General features: G+C 46.3%; 1 protein-coding gene across 1 annotated transcript in view; it reads left to right on the forward strand.

Annotated features, from left to right (window-relative positions):
- The window catches only part of B4GALNT4 (beta-1,4-N-acetyl-galactosaminyltransferase 4), a 577,155-nt gene that overhangs the window by 274,553 nt on the left and 276,071 nt on the right, over window positions 1-26,531 (forward strand). Inside the window, exon 3 of the mRNA XM_030202455.1 lies at window positions 11,163-11,168. Within this exon, the coding sequence (XP_030058315.1) occupies window positions 11,163-11,168 (6 nt within the window). The remainder of the gene's footprint in view (window positions 1-11,162; window positions 11,169-26,531) is intronic.

The following is a 26,531-nucleotide window of genomic DNA, read 5'->3' on the forward strand; positions in this document are numbered from 1 at the left end:
TGCAGAATAACTAATTGGCCTCATTACTGTGGTTTTAAATAAGCTGTGCACTGGTATCTAATGTAAGGCATTATGCAGGGTTATCTCGTGTGCAAAACTCCTTTGGGCAATATGCACCCAGAAAATTGTGGGCATAAGCGACACTAAGCCTGCATGAACTTCATTACATCGGCCCTTAAGTTTGTACCTGAGGCAATGGAAGATGAAGTGAGGTGGCCAAGGTCCCAAAGATTGTGAGTGGGATTTGAACTCTGGCTTCCCTTGTTTTCAACCCATTGCTCTAACCACCACTCCCTCACTCCGTTAGCCTGTATTTAGTTCATTAGTGAGCCTTTGAAAGATTGATTTAATTTACATTAACCTGTGAATTAATGTGCATACAGTTGATTTACATGTTTTAAAAAGTTCTGATGAGTGCAAAAGTTTTGTTTTTTTATTAAAATGAATGTCTGAAAGAAACCAAAAAGAAATTCCAGAAAAGCAAGGAAAAATCTGAAAAATGCAAAAATGTTTTGCTTATGTACATTGCTAGTGAATAAACATAAATTATTTTTATCTTTAATTACCTTTATTTTTACTTTTATTTTTAAAAGGGAACAAGAGGGCAATTCTGTAAGAGAGCATGTGTATTTAGTCACCAAGAATGCACCTATTTAGACCCTATTCTATTCAGAAAAGTAGGCGCTGACTTTTCTTTAAAGAATACTAGTGTAGCCAATTAAATACGTGCATATGTTTGTATGCAAGAGCACTTAAATGTCAGCCTTAGAGCTGGTGTAATGCGCACACCTAGATTGGTTGTTAAAACCTGTGTGGACTGTGAAATATTGCAGGAAGACCTTAGGAAACTGGAAGACTGGGCATCCAAATGGCAGATGAAATTTAATGTGGACAAATGCAAGGTGATACACATTGGAAAGAATAATCCGAATCATAGTTACCTGATGTTAGGGTCCACCTTGGGGGTCAGCAGTCAAGAAAAAGATCTAGGTGTTGTTATAGGTAATATGCTGAAATCTTCTGCTCAGTGTTAGGTGGCAGGCAAAAAACAGGATGCTAGGAATTATTAGGAAAGGGATGGTGAATAAGACCAAAAATACTATATTCCTTGTCATCAGCAGCAGATGAATCCATTAAATGATGGGTTGTATCCGCCTACCAGAAGGTGGAGATAGAGAACACTGAAGAACCATAGTGACCATTGGACGGCTAGCCCCAACTGCCTTCAGTATTTCTCTATCTCCCAGCAGGTGTAGACATAGCTTGATCAGCTCCTGGATTTCTGCCTGGGGTGGCTCCTGTACTTTGCCAGTTGAGCAGGGGTGTTGTGGCTGGTGGTGCCCACTTTAAAGGCATATAGGTTCGCCCTTTCCCTGCCTTACCCATTCCCCCCTCCTCCCGAAGTCCCTCTGTTACTGCCTGCCTCCAACTTTCCTCACAGCGTTAAAAAAAAAAGGTGCGCGCTTGTACATCGTTGCTATTTCTGAGGCTTTTTCCAGAGATTCTGGTTCTGTGCAGCTTGACCGGAGCTTGTTGACTCGGTCTTCTGAGGTGAGAGTGGTGCTCAGCTCCTCCGGGGAGGTCCCGTGGACGCCGTTCCGAACAGGGTAAGTTTTGGCGCAAAGCCGCCATTTTATTGCTATATTTCCGTCCAGGCGGGCGATGGCTGCTGAGGGAGTTAAGCACTGTTCCCGTTGTGGTAAGTGCAGATCAGCACCGGGGCTGTGCAAAACGTGCTCCTTAGACACTCGCGCTAGTACGAGCATGCCGAGTGCTGATTCTTCCCGCTCGATGGAGCTGGCAGCGGGCGCCATTTTGGAAGCGCCGCATGTCTCGACCCTCGTGGTTGCGGAGGAGTCTGAGTGTAGGGGGACGCCTCATTTAGAGGCTGCCAGAGGAGCTCCAACATCCGTTTCTCCTAATTCGGAGGCGGAGGGTCAGGGTGAGTTTTTCTCCCCTGAGTTTCAGCCTTCATGCTGAAAAGAGCTCTGCTGCAGGTGTCTGACATTGCATTGCATTCTGGTTCCCCCCCCCCCGGGTGTTGATGGCCCAGGGCTGGCTACAGAGGTTTTTTCTTCCCCCGAGCGTTGGAAGGACGCTAAACGTAGATGGGTAAATTCCCCGTCTGAAAGTGGTGCACCTCCTCCCCCCCCCCCCACCCCGTGGTCAGGCTGTGGGGAGTCTGAGGGATCTGGCAGGCCCTCATGGATGGATGATCCAGATGAGGGTGCCTGTTTGCCACTGGATTCGGATGATCCCAATGCGGTTCAGATTTTCCACCGTGACGAGCTGCCAGCTCTCATTACTGATGCCTTTCAGGCCCTCTCGATTGATGATCCTGCCGAGGGCGATGCCTCCTCTGTTAATCTTAGGATGTCGCATACTAAGAAGCCTACTTGGGCCTTTCCTGTACATGACTCCATCCAAGAGCTTATTTCAGCTCAATGGTCTGACCCCGATGGGCCTTTGAAAGTGGCCAGGGCTTTACCCTCTGCGTGAGGAGCACTTAGCCCCTTTGGGGATGCCTAAAGTGGATGCGTTGGTCACGGCGGTGACTAAAAAGACCACTCTCCCAGTAGAGGGAGGGGTCACTTTGAAAGACATGCAGGACTGGCGGCTGGAATCAGCGCTGAAGCGGCCCTTTGAAATTGCGGGCCTTGACTTAAGGGCGTCTATTTGCAGTTCCTATGCAGCCTGGGCTTGTCTTTCCTGGTTACAACAGGCGGTGGAACAGCCCGCGGATGGGGCGGGATCCCTCTCTGAGGTTGCCCCGTGGATGGAGTCGGCCCTGTCATTTTTGGCTGACGCCCTTTATGATCTGGTCAGAGCTTCGGCTAAACAGATGTCTGTGGCGGTTTCTGCCCGCCGCCTTCTTTGGCTACGGCATTGGGCGACTGACATGGCCTCTAAGCAAAGGCTGGTGAGGTTACCCTTTCGGGGCCTCCTGTTATTTGGAGAGGATTTGGAGAAGATTGTTAAAGACCTAGGGGACTCTAAGCCCCAGCGGTTACCTGAGGATAGACCGAGGCCTTCTTCCAAGGGTTCTATGTTTCCCTCCTCCTCTAGACCTCGCTTCCGTGAAGCTCGTAGGTATCGCCCGGGGCGCTCTGCTGGGTTTTCTCAACGTGGCCATTTTCAGCAGAGGAACTCCTTTCGCTCGGACAAACGCTCCGCAGCGGCCGGGTCTCGGCCTGGAGTTCAGGGGCGTCCTCCACAATGATGGGACACCGGTCCACTCCTCGATTCCTGCAGTAGGAGGACGGCTTTCCCTCTTTCTAGAGGAGTGGACCAAGATTACCTCGGATCAGTGGGTCCTGGACCTGATCAGAGAAGGTTACCGATTGGAATTCGGTGCCCCGGTGAGAGACGTGTTTGTGGAGTCCCGATGCGGCACTGCCGTAAAACGGGCGGCGGTAGAGGAGACCTTGCAAGTCTTGCTGCACCTCGGAGCGGTGATCCCGGTGCCTCCCGCCGAACGCGGCTGCGGCTGCTATACCATTTATTTTGTCGTGCCTCGAAAAGGCGGGTCTTTCAGACCGATCCTCGGCTTGCGAAGAGTCAACGAGGCCCTAAGAGTACGACATTTTCGCATGGAAACCCTGCACTCCGTCATTACGGCGGTACAGCCAGGAGAGTTTCTGTCCCGTCCGTGGCCGTGACAACCCTCAGACTTACCCTGTTTCTGGGAGTCAGTGTCTGTGCTGGCTTCTGCTTGTCTCTGTGTCTGTGTCTGTCTTAGGTTCTTTCTGGCTCTGTGTGCTGATTGCCTTACTGAACCTCACCTGTGTGGGCTATGCCTCTTCCAAGATGGCTGCCGCCTCTTCCTCTCTGCCAGTATCCAAGATGGCTCCCGCTGTTTCTTCCTATGGGATGACTGCTCTGAGTGTCAAGCCTCTGTTTGGTTGCAAGGTGATTGCTGCAGCTGTAGCTCTGGTGTTGAGGGCTTTATTAGTCACTTGGAGACTACAGTCCTGGCCTTTGCATCTCATCTAAAGGTCCTGCTGTATAGAGTGCTCTGTACACAGTTTCAGTGTTTGCTCTGAGTGAGTTCTATGTTTGTTCATACTAGCTAGCTTAGGCACCGTCTGGCTTGTAAGCCTGTGCATAGCTCTGCTAGTTCTCTGTGTTTGTTTCCAGTGTATGACTAGTTAGCTTAGGCACCGTCTGGCTTGTTGCCTGTGCATAGCTCTGCTAGTTCTCTGTGTTTGTTTCCAGTGTATGACTAGTTAGCTTAGGCACCGTCTGGCTTGTTGCCTGTGCATAGCTCTACTAGTTCTCTGTGTTTGTTTCCAGTGCATGACTAGTAGCTTAGGCACCGTCTGGCTTGTGGCCTGTGCATAGCTCTGCTAGTTCTCTGTGTTTGTTTCCAGTGATAGACTAGCCAGCTTAGGCACCGTGTGGCTTGTAGCCTGTGCATAGCTCTACTAGTTCACTGTGGTTGTTTAGTGTTAGACTAGCCGCCCTTGCTAGTCACTATCCCAAGACTGTGTTTGTTCCTAGTGTTAGACTGGCCGCCCTTGCTAGTCACTATCCCGAGACTGTGTTCGTCCCTAGTGTTAGACTAGCCGCTTTTGCTAGTCACTATCCCTAGACTGTGTTTGTCCCTAGTGTTAGACTGGCCGCCCTCGCTAGTCACTATCCCAAGACTGTGTTTGTTCCTAGTGTTAGACTAGCCGCCCTTGCTAGCCACTATCCCAAGACTGTGTTCCGTTCAGCTAGCCGTCCTGCTAGCCCTCCTGCGGAGACAGTGACTTCAGCTAGCCGTCCTGCTAGCCACCTCCAGAGACAGTGTTGCATCTCCTGCTAGCCGTCCTGCTAGCCCTCCTGCGGAGACAGTGACTTCCGCTAGCCGTCCTGCTAGCCACCTCCAGAGACAGTGTTGCATCTCCTGCTAGCCGTCCTGCTAGCCCTCCTGCGGAGACAGTGACTTCAGCTAGCCGTCCTGCTAGCCACCTCCAGAGACAAGTGTTGCATCTCCTGCTAGCCGTCCTGCTAGCCCTCCTGTGGAGACAGTGACTTCAGCTAGCCGTCCTGCTAGCCACCTCCAGAGACAAGTGTTGCATCTCCTGCTAGCCGTCCTGCTAGCCCTCCTGCGGAGACAGTGACTTCAGCTAGCCGTCCTGCTAGCCACCTCCAGAGACAGTGTTGAATCCTGCCGACTGCCAGAACCCGGACAGACCCTGCTTGTCTGCCTTGCCTTCGCCTAGGGGCCAGGGGGCACCCCTGGACCTTCATTCCTGCTGTTCCTGTAAGTCCTACCGGCTGCCAGAACCTGAGGGCTCAACCCGAGGGGGAAGGCAGTCAAGTGTAGGTGAAGCCTAGGTCCAGGGTGTTCCAGTTCCGCGGGGTCCGCTCCAGTGTGTTCCAGTCCAGCGGGTTTCACTCCTGTATGTTTCAGTCCAGTGGGGCCACTCCAGGGTGTCCAGTCCAGTGGGCCCCACTCCAGTGCGCACCCGTCCGGTGCGTTCCAGTTCCGAGTGTTCCGGTGTAGAACTCCAGTCCGGAGTTCCGGTCCAGTCTTATCTCCTCTCTACCTGGAAGGTGATTTTGCCTAAAGGACTCACAAACCCCGCGCTTCCGGGGAAGAAGCCTGAAGGTATGCCAAGGTCCTCGAGAGCGCGGCAAGCGTGAGAGACGTGACAGGTTCTCACGTCTCTGGACCTAAAAGAAGCATATTTGCACATTCCTATTTGGCCCCCGCATCAGTGATTTCTCCAGTTTGCGGTGCTGGGACAACATTTCCAGTTTCGGGCCTTGCCTTTCGGCCTAGCCACAGCTCCCCGTACCTTTTCCAAGGTAATGAGCACCTGTGCCTGGGCAAAACCTCCAAACCTCTCACCCCTGACCTCTAGCTGTAACAAAGCCCTGGCCAACGACTCACGGTTGGTCGTCTGGAAGTCGAGGGACTTTGGTATCGCCTAAACTCTTCACCAGCTTGTCCAATTTATCTCCAAACAGAAGATACCCCCGAAAAGGGAACTTACTCAATTTGGATTTAGAAGCAGCATCCGCTGACCATCTTCTGAGCCAAAATCATGGACTTAGCTGAAGCCCTAAGCAAATCATACAGAGTATCTGAAAGAAAAGCAGAACCCGTCTCAATTTTGGCAACTTCTTGATCAATTAAAGTGAAATCATCCTTCTCTATTAAGCACATGTTCCAACCAACGGAAACACGCTTGGGCTACTAGCGCTCCTGAAATCGCCTCCTGAATAGCCAAAGCTGAAACATCATACTCTTTAACAGAGTTTCCAGGCAATGGCTGTGTGGATCCTTCAGAGCCGTACCCCCATCCACAGAGACCGTGCTTTTCTTGGTAACCAATGACACCACAGCATCCACCACAGGAGGCTTGAGCCAATCCCTGTCCTGTTCTGGAATAGGGTAGAGACGAACCATGGAGTGCGCAAGTCTCCTCAAATTTTAATGTCGTAGCCACTAGAGAAATCAACTCTTGTAAGTCCTCTTTGTGAAAAACAGGGAGGCAGAGCTAATGGGATCCACCGTCTCTTGATCCTCCCAAGAAACCCTAAATCTTTTGGCAGAGAAAAAGTCCTGTGCGCTGGGTCCACAGAAAAAGAGGGCTGAGAAGAGGAATTGCGCGGTAAATAAGCTCTGTACATAGCTAAAACGAACTCTGGAGGAAACACCTCCACAGGGGCTCCTTCCTGCTGCCTCGCTGAATCAGGCCCTAACTGCACCTGTGCCTCGCCATGTGCAGCTGGCTGCTCTGAAGAGGAAAGGGATTCTAAAATGGTGGATGTTCCCGCGAAAATGGGCAACGCCACCGAAACCGCTGCTGACTCCAAAGGAACTGCCGAAACAGAAGGAGGATCGGAGGCGCTCGTACCTGCGACCAAAAACACCGGCGGACACTCCGACTCTGATGCAGTACAGATATTTCACACCCCATCCGCTGAGACACCCTGGCACTGACACACAGCGCGACGCTTCAACTAAGAAGACATTTTTAATAGCAAAGTGTGCTCTAATGCCTCGAGGAACAGCCAGACAAAATAGGAAGGTGTGAGGAACCCCTGAGGGTCAAGGAAGAAGGGATCCGGGAGAGGAGCAAGATGGGTAGGTTTCATACCCGGGATTCCAACTACAAGTCCCAGGATCCTAGGGGCTGGGAAGCCACACCCCCATGGAGGCATAAGTTTCCCAAGAGCCGGAGAAGGGGGAAGGACTGCAGTTCCCAAGAACCCCTGCAAAGCCCTGGGGGCAAGCAAAGGGAGCAGCAAGGGAACTACAAGTCCCAGGATCCCGAGGGAGAGGAGGGGGGATTGGTTGAGGAAGAATAATCATGAGCGAGAGGACCAGCTGGGGACCATAAAGGGAGAGAAGGTGGAGAAAAAGGTCGGAGAGGAGATCCAAGCCCAAGATGACTGGGGAAGTGAGCGCATGGAGATTGTTGCTCTAGCTCAGGTACAAGGGAAGAAGTTGAAAGGCTTCATAACAAACCTTCTTCAAGGCTGGAGAAAGCTTGGAGGAAAAGTTAAGCAGCTGTTCCACTCAAGGGGGAGAGAGGTGCCATGCTGTAAAGCAGAGAATGATTTCAGCTGTGGCCAGAAGTCAGACCTGGCTGACTTGAACTGTGTCCAGGAACGTGGCCATGCTGGGGAAGCAGTGAATGATTTAAACTGTGTCCAGAAGTCATGCCATGGTAGGAAGCAGTGAGTAATTTAAACTGTGTCCAGAAGTAGTGCCATGCTGGGGAAACAGTGAGTGACTTGAACTGTGTTCAGAACACTGCCATGCTGGAGAAACAGTGAGTGATTTAAAACTGTGTCCAGGAATCAGGCCATGCTGGGGAAGCAGTGAATGATTTAAACTGTATCCAGAAACTGTGGCCGGTGGGGGGAAGGAACAAGGGGTGATATGTCCTGTAACCAAGGATTGTGTCTGGAAGAGGAAATGTCTTGGCCTTGCTGATGGAATAAAGTGGTTTTAAGCATATTTTTGGAGTCTGCTTCTGGGAGTACTGTGTCCAGGGAAGGGCCCTTCCAGGGTCAGCCGAGTTCATACCTGCAGGAAGGCCTGAAGGTGATAGCCTGCTGACAAAGTAGAGAAATGCAAGCGGGTTCACGCTGGTCTTTCTTATTTGTTTTAAAATACTGCTGCAGTGCTCTTCAATTAAAAAAAATCTCTCCCTTTTTTTTTTTGTAAACCTCTGCAAATGTGGCTGCTCCCCGCGGTTCTAGCACACCCTTCCAATGAAGAGGTGCAGACCAGCCTCCAAACTATAATTAGCTAGAGCAAGCTGAAGGAAGGCTCGGAGTGAAATAGAGAGGAGGGACCCAGCCACCCGGAGTGGGCAGTTCTGAGGTGAAAGAAACCCCCCTGGGTCTCAGCCTCTGCCAGCCCTTAATCCCAGTGGTGCACAGAGAGAAATAGAAAGTTTACAATTAGAATTAGAGAAAAGAAATAAAATTGAGGCTGAAGGGCTCACCACGTCTTCCACCTGCTGAAGACTGAGAATACTGAGAATTGAGAGGGCTAGGCTGGGATCTGATTGGCTTTCTCTAGAATCATTGTTGCCAGTCTCCACCTGCTGGAAGGCATGCAAAACCCATCAGTCCAGCTGTGTCAGTCCGAAGGGACGCTAAGGAACTCTGGGGCCCTTTTACTAAGCCGTGTAAGCGTCTACGTGCACACCAAAATGGAGTTACCACCTGGCTACCACGTGGCGCTTGCGGTAATTTCATTTATGGCGTGCGTCTGAAAAATATTTTTTTGTTATTATATAAACTTCTCACTTTATATTAGTAATTGAATTAAACAACTTCAGTCCCAAAACTTTAGTCGGATCAGAAACACACAGTGCCACCATGGATGACTGACTTATCTCTTTGGCAAAACATGATGTCATGTCGGACAGAGCAAACCACCTGGAGTGGATATATTCAAGCTAAGTGAAAGCTGGTGTAAATACTGGTGTCCAAATTCGGGTGGAGAAATGGGCTGAAAGTGCTATTATATGAGGAACGCTCAATGTGGAGTGTTCATTACAGAATAGTTCTCTGCGCTGATTTTTTCCGGTGCCCAAATTTGGACACCATTTACTGAATCCAGTCCATAATGCTACCAGAAAAGTATTATATATTTGATAGCACGTACAACAGGAACAGGCATTTCATTAAAAAAAGGTTAAAGACACAGCTACATCTCAAAGGGTTTTTGTATACCAGCACTTACACTTGCAAGCAGTAGATTTTGCTACCAGCAGGCTAATTGTATAAAGCTTTTTCTATGTTTAATGCCCGTTTTATACAGTGAAAAGAGCTTTTAGCTGTAGATTTTGTTACTAGCAGGTTAATTTTATTAAACTTTTTCTTGTCCTACTATCCCTCTTTTGGAGTTTGATAAGAAATTGTATAACATACTGCTAGCTGTTGCCTTACATTTAATTGTCTCCAATTGGAAAAATAATGTGTACCTGAATTATAATGAATGGTGGAGTTATGTATGCGTGATCAGAAAATATGAAATAATTTTGGCTCATAGACGCCGAAATATTAGGTCTGTTTTGAAGACCTGGGCTCGTTTAGACCTTTTTTGTCAGGAGCCACATAGCATGCCTTGAACTTGAACTTGTGTAACTCTGCAATTTGTCTCCAGGTATTGCCTTTTAATAACGAATTTTTTTTTTTTTTAAGGGAGGTTTTGTTTGATTATGTGTTTACTTTTGCATTCTATGTAAGGCAAAATCTTTAATAAAAATATAATTAAAAAAAAAAAAAAAAAAAACTTTTTCTGTGTTTAATACCTGTTTTATACAGAAAAAGGAGCTTTTATAAAATTGCTCAACTGCATATGCGTCCAAATAGTACGTGCATGAAAAGTGTGTGTTTGCTTGTACGTATGTTTGTCTTGTTGGGCAGACTGGATGGGACGTACAAATCAACATCAAGTATACATATGTAGTATCACATCATACCTTATACTATGAGTTTATCTTGTTGGGAAGACTGAATGGGCTGTATAGGTCTTTATCTGCCACCATCTACTATGTTGCTATGTAGTCTGCTCATCGACATTCCTGGGGGCGTAGTTTGGGTGGAGTGAAGGTGGAGTTGCGCTGAAAAATATTGGCACTAAGTGTGATTCTATAAATGGCATACACCCTTTATAGAATCACATTTACCCCTGGATTCTATGTAGCACACCTAGAGATTCGCGCCGAAATCCTATCATAATCTTTAACAGCATGCATAACTTAATTGACTTAACGAGCTAATCAGCATTGATAACAGCTCTTAAGCAATAATGAGCACTAATTGGCAATAATTAGAATTTACGCATGTCACGATCTCTGGCTTCTCTGACATTGGGATAAACGTGAGCCCTTGGGCTACTGCCGTAAAGCGGCAGCAGCAGGCAAAACCCCCCAACCAGAACTGGATTACCAAACAAACAAAGACAGGAGCTGCAGATGCAGACAAACAAGGCAAGAACACACAGGACTAGAGATTGGAGTGGAACTAAGCTGTAGGCAAGCAAAGCTGGAAAGACAGGACTGGACCAACTGGACTTCACCTGTGTTGGCCGCCATTCCCCAGAGGTTGAGCCCCTAGGTGCAGGCGGCCTGCAGGACTTCAGGATTCCACACAAGACACATGGTACAGGAACAAGCTAGATTGAAGCAGAGTTAGGGTTCAGAGGGGAAAGGAATAAACATGAGAGGCAAGGCAGAATACTAGGCCAGGACTCACTGACAAATAACACAACACTAGGCAGAAAACAGACAGACTAAGGAACAGGGACTGAAAGCTGTCAAGCAGCCACTAGGAGAGAAACAATCAAAATGCTAAAAGCTAAACTACACACAGACTGAACAGGAACCAGGCAAGACAAACAGACAAGAAACAAGACTAGGAAGTAATAAAATTTAAGCTAACCAACACAGACTGAACAAGAACCAGACAAGGAATTTAGACAAGAAGCTAAACTAGGCAGAAGTGCAACAGAGCAGACCAACTCACCCAGAGACCTTTGGCAATGCAAAGGCAAAGTAGCAAAGCCCACAGGTGCTTAATAAAGACCATCACCTGCTGAGGCTCAACTGCAGGAATCCCAAGACAAGTACGGGTGCTGCTTATGAACAAACAAGGCAAGCAATTTTGGCAGACAGGAAGATCCGGACCGGCCTCCGACACAGGCTTGGGTAAACAGCAACAGCTAGTCTATAGCAGTCACTGGTACTGGCCACCAGAGGGCGAGGGGAGCACAAACCAGGAAAACAGTCATAAACATGACAACACACGCAACTCGCTAAGCGCATTCTGTAATGCAGTGCGCCTAACTTCTAACATGCACAGGCAAAAAGGGGCCTGGTTATGGGTGGGAAAATGGGAATTTCATGGGCATTCCAAAGTTTATGTGCGCAGTTATAGAATATGGCCTAGTGTGCCTAAATCTATGCACCGAGATTTACGCCATATTTTCATTGGTGCTAGTAGAGGCGCAGTTTTAGGTGCTGAGATATCAACTAAGCGTATTCTATATACCGCGCCTAAATCTAGGTGCCACTTACAGAATACGCTTAGTCGACACTGATTTCCACGCCGATTTATTAGGTACCATACATAGAATCTCCCCCATAGTGCTGATTCCTGCCCGTTGAAACCTTATGTAAATGCTGGTGCCCAGGTTGGGAGCGTTGAAGCCGTATTCTGTAATTCTGCCCACAACTTTTTGGAATGCCCCTGACATGCCCATGGCCATGCTTCCTTTTGAGTTATGTGCTAGTAGAGTTTGGCACCATGCCTTATAGATAGCGTGCAGCCAGAGGCATGCACAAATTTTAATGAGTGCCAATTAATATCAATAATTGGTTGTTAGCACACAGTTATTGATGTTAATTGGCTTGTTACTCAATTGTGGGCACCATGTATAGAATCCAGGGGATAGAGTGCATGCACACATTTACATCAACTTTTGATCAGGTGTAAATTTATGCATGGGCATATGTGCACAGTCGGATCTGGATCTGGGAGCCTGTTTCATAAAGGCACGTGGCTAGATTGGATTCCACCAGACATCATGCTTTTTACTGTACTGCCCTTGCCCTTTGTGTTTAGAGTTGTCATTTCTAAAATTTAGGTCTGCTTTGAAAACTCCTTTATTATCTTGCGTTTAATATTACTCTCTCGTAAGCCTGGAGATGCTGGCAGGCAGTGTGCCCTGTTGGTTAGAATAAATAAGGACTGGTTGATTGATTACTGAGGATTGCTGTTGGAGAATTTATGACTTCTGTGTGTCTACTTTTAGGTTGTTTGCATTCTTTCCTATTGTGAATGGATTTCCTATTTTAATGATTTTAATTGTAAACCACTTTGCTGTGCTTTGCGTGAAATAGTGGTATATTAAGTATATAAACCGCAAACCATTTTATGAAATAGATTTAAAATAGACTCCTGTTTGGATTTCTCACTTAGGGGCCCTTTTACTAAGTGGCGGTAAGCCCAACATGGGCGCCGGCGGTAGTTCCACCCCCAGCGCACAACATTTCTGGTACAAGCAGAAATATTTGAAAAATATTTCCGAAGGGGGTTACCTAGCGGTAATCAGGCAGCACTGTGCACTGCCCGGTTACCGCCAGGTTAGCGTGGGAGCCCTTACTGCCACCTCAGTGAGTGGCGGTAAGTGCTCCCCCCACATGGTCACACAGTAAGAGCAGTCTTAACGCAGGGCCATGTCTTTTTTTGACCTTTTTACCCGCTGTGGTAAAATGGGACCTCAGTACGTGGGAAAAATGACCACCGTCGCTAGTGCAGGGCCCCTTTTACCACAGCTTAGTAAAAGGGCCCCTTTGGCATCATATTATAAAATCAATCCCCTATGTGTTTAAGTATATCCCACTTACATGTATAAGTATCCTATTTTACACAACTGCATGAAACTGAGCTAAAACCCTCAATTTTTTGTAAGTGACTGTAAACACTAGAGATTGAAGATTAATTGTGTTCATCTCTAGTGGCTATAAACACTAGAGATGAACACAATTAATCTTCAATCTCTTTTCCAAACCCCAAAGCCAATTGAGCAGTTAGCTGACATCTGGGAACTCCTAGCAGGTGTAAGTATCAGTGGGGAGATTTTTTTTGAGGTATATGTATATTGCCATTGCAAATCAGGAAATAATATGTGTATTAATTTTGTATTACTTATTGTCATTTGCAGTCTTGTAAGGCCAGAGACTTTTTTATATTGTAAATCTTCCTGAGCTTTAGGTTGTGACAATACATAAAAATCAATTTTTATGTTACACTGTTAAGGTCTGCCCAAACCATTCTCAAGAGATGACCCCTTGGAATTTGTGTATGCTGCAGGAATGTAAATAGAGTTGTTGTTTTTTTAGCATGGCTACAAATTCCTATAATTTATGTATTTATTTATTAGGATTTATTTACCGCCTTTTTGAAGGAGTTCACTCAAGGCGGTGTACAGTAAGAATAGATCAAACAGAAGCAATTGGCAATTACAGCAGTAAAAATATTCAAAAACAATACAAAGTATGGCATGGTATACTAGCAATGTCAACACAATACATAATAGAACATTATAATTGGTAGTGAAGGGTAAGGCAAAGTTGTAACATATAGATGGGTAAGAAAGTAGGAAGAATTAGAAAGTAAGGTGACTGATTTGAAGAAAGTTGCACATGGAGGAGTGGATAAACATGTCCCGCTGCAGTATGTGCAGCCTGAGTCACTCCTTGTGTGTGTGAGTGAGACCTACAAGTTAGTTACTTCTTCCATTAAAGGGTTGGTTGAAGAGCCAAGCTTTCACCTGTTTCCTGAAGTAGAGATAGTCTTGTGTTAAGCGGACCCTTTCAGGCAATGCATTCCAGAGTGTGGGGGCTACTCCGGAGAAGGCTCGCTTGTGGGTATCACATCGTGTAATGTCTTTCGGAGAGGGTGTAGTTAGTGAAAGTCTTTGGGAGGACCTTAGTGTCCTTGGCGGTGTGTGGAGGATCATCCTATTCTTTAGATACTCAGGGCCATTTCCTTTCAGGGCCTTGAAGATCAGACATAGAGTTTTAAATTTAGCCCGGTACTGTACTGGTAGCCAATGACGTTTTTGCAAAAATGGTGTGATGTGGCCACGTCGCTTGCAACCTTCTATGAGTCTTGCTGCTGCATTCTGAATCAACTGGAGCTGGTGCAGGCCCTTTGTAGTCAGACCATTGTATAGTATGTAAGCAGCGTAGCTGTCGCAAATAGTAGAAGCAGCTCTTGAAGGTTTCTTTGATTTGGGGAATCAGAGTAAGTGTTGAATCTAGCTGTATTCCAAGGTTCCTGACTTGTGATTTGAGGTGAAGTTCATACTTCCCAAAAGGGATTTTGATGTCAGGTATGTATCCACTTGTGTTAGGGACCCAGAGAATCTTGGTTTTACTTGGGTTCAGGCAAAGTTTGTTTTGTTTAGCCCATTCTTGAATTGATGTTAGACAGACAGATAATCAGTTTATTCAAGGCTGTAGGTAAGTCAGGTTCAGTGGGTATGAGTAGCTGCACATCATCCACATAGATATAGAACTGAATGTCCATTGACCGAATCAGCTCAGCTAGTGGCTTGAGGTAGATATTGAACAGAATAGGTGACAGTATCGATCCTTGTGGTACCCCGTAGGTCAGTGTCCATGGTGGTGATGAGTTGCTGCCAAACATTATGGATTGTTGCCTGTCTGATAGATAGGATCTGAACCAAGCAAGTACTGTTCCATTGACACCTGTTTCTGTTAGTCGTGCTAGCATGATATCATGATCCACAGTGTCAAAAGCTGCAGAGAAATCAAGCAATACTAATATCGAGGCGAAACCCCTGTCTCGGTTTCTGTGAAGATTATTTATCAGGGATACGAGGACCATTTCTGTTCCATAACTGGGTCTGAATGTCTATTTACATGCTTAAACCAGCCTTCTACGTGGATAATGATACCTGCATTGGGCTGGCGGTAGTTCTGGGTTGCCAAGCAGCAACTCTTTAGTAAAAGGGCCCCTTAAAGCCTAATATCAGAGGAAATTGGAGCGTCATGGGATAGAAGGTAGTGTCCTATTGTTGATTAAACACTGGTTAAAAGATAGAAAACAGAGAGTAGAGTTAAATTGTTAGTATTCTCAATGGAGAAGGGTAGGTAGTGCTGTTCCCATGGGGTCTGTACTGGGACTGCTGCTTTTTAACATATTTATAAATAATCCAGAGATGGGAGTAACTAGTAAGATAATTACATTTGCGAATGACACAGTTATTCAAAGTTGTTAAATCACAAGAGGATTGTAAAAAATTACAATAGGACCTTACGAGACTGGGATACTGGGCGTCTAAATGGCAGATGACGTTTAATGTGAGCAGGTGCAAAGTGATGCATATGGGAAAAAGGAACCTGAATTATAGTTATGTGATGCAAGGTTCCACATTAGGAGTCACCGACCAGGAAAGGGATCTAGGCGTCATCGTTGATGATACGTTGAAACCCTCTGCTCAGTGTGCGGTGGCAGCTAACAAAGCAAATAGAATGTTAGGTATTATTAGGAAAGAAATGGAAAACAAAAATGATGTCTTTGTATCGGTCCATGGTGCGATCGCACCTTGAATATTGTGTTCAGTTCTGGTCTCAAAAAAGATATTGTGGAAGTAGAAAAGGTACAGAGAAGGGTGATGAAAATGATAAAGAAGATGGGATGACTTCCGTATGAGGAAAGGCTAAAGCAGCTAGGGCTCTTCAGCTTGGAGAAAAGACGGCTGAGGGTAGATATGATAGAGGTCTATAAAATAATGAGTGGAGTGGAATAGGTAGACATGAATCACTTGTTTACTCTTTTCAAAAATACTAGGACTAGGGGGCACGCAATGAAGCTACAAAGTAGTAAATTTAAAACGAATCAGAGAAAATATTTCTTCACTCAACGTGTAATTAAACTCTGGAATTCATTGCCAGAGAATGTAGTAAAAGCTGTTAGTTTAGCAGGTTTTTAAAAGGGTCTGGATGGCTTCCTAAAGGAAAAGTACATAGGCCATTATTAAAATGGACGGAGAAAATCCACTGCTTATTTCTAGAATAAGCAGCATAAAATTTATTGTACTGTTTTGGAATCTTTCCAGGTACTTGTGGCCTGGATTGGCCACTGTTGGAAACAGCATGCTGGGTTTGATGGACCTTCGGTCTGTCCCAGTATGTTAATACTTATGTACTTATGTAGGAGTTGGAGTACATAAGTACATAAGTAATGCCACACTGGGAAAAGACCAAGGGTCCATCGAGCCCAGCATCCTGTCCACGACAGCGGCCAATCCAGGCCAAGGGCACCTGGCAAGCTTCCCAAACGTACATTCTATACATGTTATTCCTGGAATTGTGGATTTTTCCTAAGTCCATTTAGTAGCGGTTTATGGACTTGTCCTTTAGGATACCGTCTAACCTCTTTTAAAACTCTGCCAAGCTAACTGCCTTCACCACGTTCTCCGGCAACAAATTCCAGAGTTTAATTACGCGTTGGATGAAGAAAAAAATTTCTCCAATTTGTTTTAAATTTACTACACTGTAGTTTCATCGCATGCCCCCTAGTACTAGTATTTTTGGAAAGCGTGAACAGACGCTTCACTTCTTGAGATGCGGCGACCAGAATTGAACACAATACTCAAGGTGCAGTCGCACCATGGAGCGATATAACGGCATTATAACATCCTGACACCTGTTTTCCATACCTTTTCTAATAATACCCAACATTCTATTCGCTTTCCGAGCTGCAGCAGCACACTGAGCAGAAGGTTTCAGTGTATTATCGACGACAACACCCAGATCCCTTTCTTGGTCCGTAACTCCTAACGTGGAACCTTGCATGACGTAGCTATAATTCGTGTTCTTTTTTCCCACATGCATCACCTTGCACTTGCTCACATTAAACGTCATCTGTCATCTAGCCGCCCAGTCTCCCAGTCTGATAAGGTCCTTCTGTAATTTTTCACAATCCTGTCGCGAGTTAACGGCTTTGAATAACTTGTGTCATCAGCAAATTTAATTACCTCGCTAATTACTCCCATCTCTAAATCATTTATAAATATATTAAAAAGCAGCGGTCCTAGCACAGACCCCTGAGGAACCCCACAACTACCCTTCTCCATTGTGAATACTGCCCATTTAACCCCACTCTCTGTTTCCTATCCTTCAACCAGTTGGAGCTGGAGTCAGAGCTGGAGTCAGACAGTAGTAGTTTAACACTTTTTTCCTACTAAAGGGGCTAGTTATAAAGCAGTGTATAAGGACACATGATCCTCTAGCGGTATTCGCATGAAACTATCACTAGGGGCACCATTTTCAGGATGGCATCAGACTGGGCAGGAGCGAGTGGGCATCACTTCTGCCCGAAGACCCCGTGAACCATTATTGATTGATTTGGTAGACTGTTTTAGGGATTGGGTCTTTTATGAAGGGTGGAGGTGGGCAGGGCCTGTGTATTTTGGGGGCTTGGACCTTTTAGGCGATGGGGGTGGGTGAGGCTTGTGTATTTTGGAGGGGGACTTGGGTTTTTTGGAGGGGTCTGGATCCAGGGGGCTTGGGCCTTATAGAAGTTAATCCATTTTTTACTCTTTCAAAAATTACACAGACTAGGGGACACTCAATGAAGTTACATGGAAATAGTTAAATCGCACATTTTAGTTTCAGTTTTTATACTTCCTGGAAATGTCCAGCTTCTTAGCAAATGTAATTCACATTGAACCAAGAGGTATATAGCAGATTATAAGTTTTATTGTTATGTTATGTTAAAACAAATAGGAGGAAATATTTTGTCACTCAGTGAAAGTTAATCTCTGGAACCTTTTGCCAGAGAATGTGATATCGTTTAGCGTATCTGGGTTTAAAAAAAGGTTTAGACAAGTTCCTGGAGGAAAAGTCCATAGTTTGCTATTGAGACAGTCATGGGGAAGCCACTGCTTGCCCTGGGATTGGTGGTGGCCACTGTTCAGAACAGGATACTGATCTAGATGGACCATTGGTCTGATCCATTATGGCTGTTCTTATGTACTTACGGAGTAGGGCTTCAGCCTTGGGTGGGTGGGTGGGTGGTTGTTCTGGAGCATGGAACCAGGGGACAACTGGGCCCATGAGTGGGGTGTGGCTTAGGCTCGGTGGGCCAGCTCTGCCAGTCTGGGAGCAGCAGCCACTGGAATAACAATATGTGGGAATGTTATACTGCAGGTTGCTGACTACTGTGGTAAATAAAGGCGATCTTTTACCGCGCCTTGATAACTTCCCCCCTAAGTCACCATGTAAACCTTGACAAATCATGTTTATCTTCCTATGAAATGGTGAATGCAGCTATAGTTTGGTAATAATATTATTATTTCTTTCTCTTGTGAAAGATACAGTACAAATACACCAGAATTGCTGGTGAGACTTTGTTCCCAAGGGGTGACTATATACAGTATAAGGATAATTTTATAAAGCATTTGCCATGCATAATAATAATAAGAAAGTTTTTATATACCACCATAACCAGTAGCTCTGGACAGTTCACAAGAAACAAAAACATTGTTCTCCATAAAAAAATAGAATTAAAAACATTAAACTGTCATAAGAACTGTTTAGAAGGAACCAGATAAAATTTTACCTAAGTACTTATTGAATAACTTCCCATCTTCTATAGAGTGGAAGAGAGTTCTGTAATCCAGGAGCCAGAGAGCTGAATAGTTCTTCTGAGAAGACCACAGCCATGTGCCTGAACTTGCAGGCAATTCAAGTTGCTTAACATAAGCTGAGCGCCGAGACCGAGACCAGGATTTTAGTTGTAAAAGGGAGACATGGAGGGGAAGTTGGAATTTGGACATCTTTGTAAAACGTCCAAATTCGGAGGCGGGAAAAGGTAATTTTAGAAAAAAGATGGACGTCCATCTTTGTGTTCGAAAATACCATGGACATCCTTGGATTTGGACATCTTTGATTTTCGGCCATTTTCAAAAACAAAAATGTCCAAGTCTAAAACGTCCAAATTCAAGCCATTTGGACATGGGAGGACGAGCATTTTTAGTAAACTGGTCCCCGTGACATGCCAGGGCAGCAATCGGGCACCCTAGGGGGGGGGGACACTGCAGTGGACTTCATAAAATGCTCCCAGGTACACAGCTCCCTTACCTTGTGTGTTGAGCCCCCCCAACCCCACTACCCCCAACTATACACCACTACCATAGCCCTTACAGGTGAAGGGGGCACCTATATGTGGGTACAGAGGGTTTCTGGTGGGTTTTGGAGGGCTCGCTGTTTCCTCCACAAACGTAACAGGTAGGGGGGATATGGGCCTGGGTCCACCTGTCTGAAGTGCACTGCACCTACTACTAAACTACTCCAGGGACCTGCATGCGCTGTTATGGCTCAAAGACGTCCAAGTCTTAGGAACGCCCAAGTCCCGCCTCAAACACGACTCCGATACGCCCCCTTGAGATTTGGACGTCCTTGCGACGGACTTCTGACAAAGACGTCCAAAATGTGGTTTCGATTATACCGATTTGGACGTCTCTGTGAGAAGAATGTCCAAATGCCGATTTATGTCACTTTTTTGGACGTCCATCTCTTTCGAAAATGAGCCTGCAAGTAAACTAAAACTGTATAATATTTTAAAGGAGAGATGTAGGGACTCATTTTCAAAACAGGAAAATATCCAAAAAATGACATAATAGGCAGATATATGTATTTCTTATAGAAAAACATCGAAAACGCATAATCAAACAAAAAAAACCCAAACACCATTCAAGTCTGCTAGTTGCCGAAAAGAAGATGTTCTCAGAGGGGGCACTTCATGGGCGTGGCATGGGCAGTGTTACGTGATAAAATTTTTTTGCTAATAATGGATAGCAAAATGACTTCCTGGGGGCGGAAAGAAAAAACACATGGAATTAGACCTTCTTTAAAAACATCTAGGGTAAGGCTAAACCTGTCTTTAGACCCATGTGTGATTTTGCTGAATTGGAGAGTGGAGAGATGAAAGTGGTTGTTTGTGAGAAATAGTGGAGAGTTGCTGAGTGCTTTGTTACCTTTGTCTGTTTACCCCAATCTGAACATTTTGATCCTCACATTTCTTGCCTTGCCACCGCTGTGTCTCACCTCCTCAACTCCTTGCCCACTGCAACCCCCAGCCATACCCATCTCTTCCTCTGTATCTCGCCCCCTTCCTTCACCAAACCCTCACTGTTCCCAAACCCACACACCTCCCATTATACCTCCCTACCTGCTTGTCCTGTGTCTCTCATTGTTCCTTTGTCCATTCCCAGTTTGTCACTATGCTCTGTGCTGCAGCTGTGTGTGTGACGACTGTTTGCTGGTCGTGGAAGAGTGAGCGCTTAGAGCTGCAGCTGTGTGTGTCTGGACTGTTTGTGGGTGGTGGGAGAGTGAGTGTTTTGTGCAGCTGTTGTGTATCTCATGACTGTGTGCTGGTGCAGATACTGATGCTGGGTCTCAAGAGTTGCAGTAGGTGGAGATGTGCAGGTGCAGTAGGTGTAGGTGTGCATAGTGGTGATGCACTGAAGGTGTCAGGTTCTCAGGTTCAGAGCCCGCGGGGCCGGGCTCTGGAGCAAACGTGAGCCCTTGGGCTGCTGCCGAGGAGCGCTAGCAGCAGGCAAAACCCACCAACCAACACTGGGTAAGCACACCGGCAGGGACTGTAGGCACTGCCCAGCGAACCGGAACACATGGACTAGAATCCCCCGGACTGGAGGACACAGGACTGGAACACACACCGGACCGGAACACACTGGACTGGAGCACACCAGACTGGAACACACACCGGACCGGAACACACTGGACTGGAGCACACTGGACTGGTCCGCACAGCTTCACCTGTGCTTAGCTACTAAGCCCCCCAGGAGTTGAGCTTCTGGGTTCGAGTAGCCGACAGGACTTACTGGATACCGGGTGACATAGGGACCAGGACTGGAAACAGAAGTGCTCCTAACCCTAAACTGATCTACGTGCTCCCAAGCCCTAAACCAGCAGGAGTGTTCCTAACAGTAAACTGACAAAAGGACTTCCTAAGCCCTATACTAAACAGGAGCTCCTAATCCCTGCTCAAGAAATGGACTTCCTAAGCCCTAAACTAACAGAGCAGGGAACTAAACACAAAGCTAACACAGGTGCTACTAAGCACCAAGCTACAAGCAGAGCTTTACACTAATAAGCTAAACACAGAACTAACCAGCTACCTAAGCACTGCTCTAGCAAGCTAGATACAACTAACAAGGTGCTTCCTAAGCACTACTCTGGCAAGCAACCAGAAGAGCTCCTAGCACTAAAAGGGAAGACAGGGGAGCCACAAGGAAAAAGAAGGGAAGCTAACACATAAGCCAAAAGTGATTCTAAATCACCAAACACCAACAGCAAAGACTGCAATGCTCCTATAGCACAAACACCAGAAGTATTTCTAACAGCAAACTCTGCAGTGTTCCTAACAACACCAAACCCTGAAGTACTTCTATCAGCAACAGAGCTTCCAAAGCCCTACACACAGCAATGCTTCCAAAACCAAGAGGGAAAAGCAGGGGAACCATAAGGGGAAAGCAGGAAAGCTAAACACACAGTCACCAGTGCACACTGCACTAACACTAACCTGGACCTTAGCAAAAGCAAGCAGGGAAACTAGACACAACGTCCGAAATGCACACTGCACCACCCTACCTAAAGCAAACACCACTGTTGCAAAGGCCCTGAAGGAAACAACACCACTTCCTTATCAAGGCCCTCCCTGATGATGTCACACTCCCTAGACCTAGGCAAAAGCACACTGACCCAGAGAGGCCCAACCCACACCAATGCAAAACCGTGAAATACTTGAAGCCAGTACACCCAAAGAGAGTTAGAGCAACTCAGGCAACACACAGCTGTAGTAAAGTAAAACAATTAACCCCATGCTGCTGGAAGCTGCCAGCACAGAGAGACAGAGCCAGCTCAGAAAGGACAGAGAAAAGAAACAGAAGCCAGCTAAGAAGCTGACCCCCAGGAAAGAGGTAAGTTTGAGAGGGGTTCAGACCCCAATCATAACAGAAGGCTTTGGTGACTCATGCCTTGCTAGAACTGGATGAGAGTTTGGAGGAGAGGCCCCAGAGGAGATATCCCTATCAGAGAGTCTTCAAGCCCCACATTTACTTCCTGGATGTCACTGACCAGGAGTGCCTTACTAGGTTTTGCTTTGACAGGGCTACCATACAGCACCTCTGTAACCAGCTACAATCCCTCCTCCAGCCCAGGAATAATCCTGTGCTAGTCCAGCCCAGGACACTCTAAGCATTTATAGGTGAATAACTCTTCTGGGCAAAGCTACCCAATGAGTAATTCCCAGGTTCCGTTTACAGAAGTCTGGCTAAACCAACTTCCTAGCTCTCTGTCCAGGGGTGGTTATTGTAAAGGAACCTGGCTATTCTGGGCCTACACCAGAACTTTTCTTCTGTTAGAGAGAACTGGAATAAAGCAAAGTCACTGCTGAAATATATTAATTTATTATATAGGTAAGAAAATATAAATAATACACCCTACACTACGGCCTAGCTGTACAAATGTAGCTCCCTTATGCTGATAAGCAAACTATAGAATGTATTGTCTAACTAAAACACTGATATCACTGGTTACTAGGTTATTACACAATCCTGATTAGCAATACTGACTAGGTCATGAAGTAATACAGTTAGCAGCACATCTTCCTGACCACAGTTCTGACTAACCCGCCTTTGCTGAGGCAAGAACCTACTAGCTAATCCCAGACTATTAGGAAATAAACCTCTGTAATCCTCACCTAGCTGACCCTGGGTGGTCGCTCAGATGAAGTGGACACCGGTTTTCCTTTTAGACTCCAGCTGTCTTCCACAGCGAGTCCCCGTCTTAGGAAACAGCACAGGCTCCTTGCAGCATGCAGGATTACAGTCCCTCTGGCCGGTACAGCTGAACCAACAGGTACTTTCTTCAGATGGTCAGCTCACAAGGTTGTGGACCACTTCCGGTCTTGCTGGTCTGCTTGCCAGCTACCCTTCTTCCAGTAGAACCAGACAAATTCTCCCTTTCTTCCTTTCTTCCTTCTCTCTTGTCTGTCCTTTTTTTTCTTCTGATTCCCAGGTGACCAGACAGCAACCAATCAGGATCTTGTCCAGCTCCTTCCCTGAGCAAAAAAAAAACCTTTTTGATCTTCCAGTTGTTACATTGTGGTATGCATTCCTGTCTCTCATCAGACTCGCTGGCACCATGGCCTTACCCCCTGTAGCTCATCAGGGAGGTGCAAGGGTCAGCCTGCCCGACGTCCCCCACCCTCCTTCGCACTCTCTTGCTCCTCCTCCTGCTATCCGCGGGAGACATTAACCCTAATCCAGGTCCCCCTCACCTGTCCCCGTCCTATCCTTGCAAACGATCCCAGGATGTCTCCAATCTCGTCTCTATTCCCCTCCTTCCCCCCTCCTCCCTCCCCTTCTCATGCGCCTTGTGGAATGCCCACTCAGTCTGCAACAAACTGTCTCTCACCCACGATCTCTTTATCTCTCGCTCCCTTCAACTGCTCGCCCTAACCGAAACCTGGATCTCCCCGGAAAACTCTGCCTCAGTTGCTGCCCTCTGCCATGGAGGCTATCTCTTCTCCCACACGCCCCGCCCAGTTGGCCGCGGCGGAGGCGTTGGGCTACTACTCTCACCCTCCTGTAGCTTCCAACCCCTCCACCTACCGCAGTCTCACTGCTTCTCATCCTTTGAAGCCCATTCCATCCGGCTATTCTACCCGCTACTACTCAGAGTGGCAGTCATTTACCGCCCCCCTGATAAATCCTTCCCTTCCTTCCTTACCGACTTTGATGCTTGGCTCTCTGTCTTTCTTGACCCCTCATCTCCGTCCCTCATTCTCGGAGACTTTAACGTACATGCTGATGACCTATCCGACCCCCATGCTTCTAAGTTCCTCACCCTAACATCCTCCTTCAACCTCCAGCTGTGCTCCACCACCCCTACTCACCGTGACGGCCATTGTCTTGACCTCGTCCTCTCCTCCGGCTCACCCTCCAATTTCCACGTCTCAGTTCTTCCTCTCTCCGACCATCACCTGATCACATTCACACTTCTTCACCCCCCCCTCCACCCCGTCCAACTTTAACCACCACCTCCAGGAACCTCCAGGCTATTGACCCCTCCACCTTATCATCTACTATCTCTAATCTCCTCCCCTCCATCACGTCCTCCGAAACTGTCGACAAAGCGGTCTCCGCTTACAATACAGCTCTCTCCTCTGCTTTGGACACCCTCGCGCCATCCATCTCCCGTCCCACAAAGCGCACCAATCCCCAGCCCTGGCTGACTCCTTGCATCCATTACCTTTGCTCCTGCACCCGATCCGCTGAGCGCCTCTGGAGGAAATCTCGTACCCTTTCAGACTTCCTCCACTACAAATTCATGCTATCCTCCCTCCACTCCTCCCTATTCCGTGCAAAACAGGACTATTACACCCAATTGACCAATTCTCTCAGCTCCAACCCTCGTCGTCTCTTCACCACCCTTAACTCCCTCCTAAAAGTGCCCCCCGCTCCTACTCCCCCTTCTCTCTCTCCTCAATCACTGGCCGACTATTTCCACGACAAAGTGCAAGAGATCAACCTTGAGTTCACGACCAAGCCACCACCTCCTCTTCACCCTTTAACCCTCTCCCTCAACCAACCTACCCAGGTCTCTTTCTCCTCTTTTCCTGAGATCACCGAGGATGAAACTTCCCGCCTTCTTTCCTCCTCGAAATGCACCACCTGTTCCTCTGATCCCATCCTCACCAACCTACTTAACACCATCTCCCATACTGTCACCCCCGCCATCTGTCGCATCCTCAACCTCTCTCTCTCCACTGCAACTGTCCCTGACACCTTCAAGCACGCCGTTGTCACACCTCTCCTCAAAAAACCTTCACTTGACCCTACCTGCCCCTCCAACTACCGCCCCATCTCTCTTTTACCCTTCCTTTCCAAAATACTTGAGCGCGCCGTTCACAGCCGCTGCCTTGATTTTCTCTCCTCTCATGCCATCCTCGATCCACTTCAATCCGGTTTTCGCCCTCTGCACTCGACAGAAACGGCACTCTCTAAAGTTTGCAATGACCTGCTCCTGGCCAAATCCAGAGGTCACTACTCCATCCTCATCCTCCTCGATCTGAAGAGAAGACTAGACGATTTAATATAAAAAGTTTATTTACAATTGTACTGCATACCTTTTATGAGGTATGCAGGAAGCATGTTCAGACAAAGCAGTCAGAGAATGCTTAAAGGCACAGATCTCTCATTGGTCTTATATAGCTTTCTTTGGCATCTGACTATACAACATCCCTGTGCAAGTCTCTGAATACCACAAACTGTTAATCATGTGCAGAACATCTGCTTTCTATTACCCCCCTACCTTCTATCCCACAGACTTTCTGGAGCCTGCCTCTGGCTAATGTGGGCCCCATCATGTCCCAGGAGATTTTAGTGTTGAAACAGCTAGCTCTGCATGTTTTTTTTTTGAAGCATTCCACTCCAATTTTTTTATGCTTTTATTCAACATTTTTATGCTTTTATTCAACATCCTCCCTTTGAGGACTGATATTCCAGGCCTCAACACATCTGTTTCAGCTCCAGTCTGTTTTCTTACCTCCTTTCTAAATCTCCTCCCCCCTTGTTTGTGGCATTCAGTTTCTGCACGCTTTTTCAATATTTTTGGCTGACATATTAAAGTTCTATTTATTCTGAATTTCAGTTATCATTGTTATTTTAAAAACATCCTGGCACATCTTTGCAAACATGCTAATACATGTTGCATTAAACAGATTCAATTGTACTAGGGTACAAAATTTATATTTCCTTTGAATACAGACAGTGAGCTTCATCAAAGGGGAATACACTGTCATTCATTCTTACTTCTCATTAGTTGATGTGGCATTAAAAATTACACAAATTAAAAGCATAACATTCATTGAATCAGTTGTTACAACATTCTGCGTGTAAGTGCACTTTATCAGGGGAATGTGTTCAGTTGTCATACTATTAATCAGACACCAACATGATGTCTGTGGGTACTTGTCCATAAGCAAGGCTTGCTTATAAATAGTCTCATTTGTCCAATGAAGGTTTTCATCATCTCTTACACAGGTATTATTGGGATAACAGACATGATTTTATCATTGTAGTCCCATATATCATAGTTGGCAAGGACAAGGATGATGTCAGTCAGTGGGCACATATGATACAATCAGTCAAATTCAACATCTTGGCCACTGTAACAAGTCTATTATCATATGTGTTCATTGTCCATTAACAAACAACAACAGTCCAATACCATCATGTTTAGGGACATGATGTTTGTTTATTCTTTGTCCATTTCAATGTTATTAATTCGTCGAATATCTGCTAAATGTATCCAAGAAGTATGACCTTCCAGACGGGCAGAGGTCTGAGTAAGGGCCGTGATAGCAAAAGGCCCTACATACACAGGATCCTTCCATGTTTTATGTGTAAAATTCTTTCGTAGCACTAGGTCACCTACTTTAAAAGC

The sequence above is a fragment of the Microcaecilia unicolor genome, chromosome 4 (assembly GCF_901765095.1).
Source record: "Microcaecilia unicolor chromosome 4, aMicUni1.1, whole genome shotgun sequence".
In the NCBI taxonomy this organism is placed as follows: Eukaryota; Metazoa; Chordata; class Amphibia; order Gymnophiona; family Siphonopidae; genus Microcaecilia; species Microcaecilia unicolor.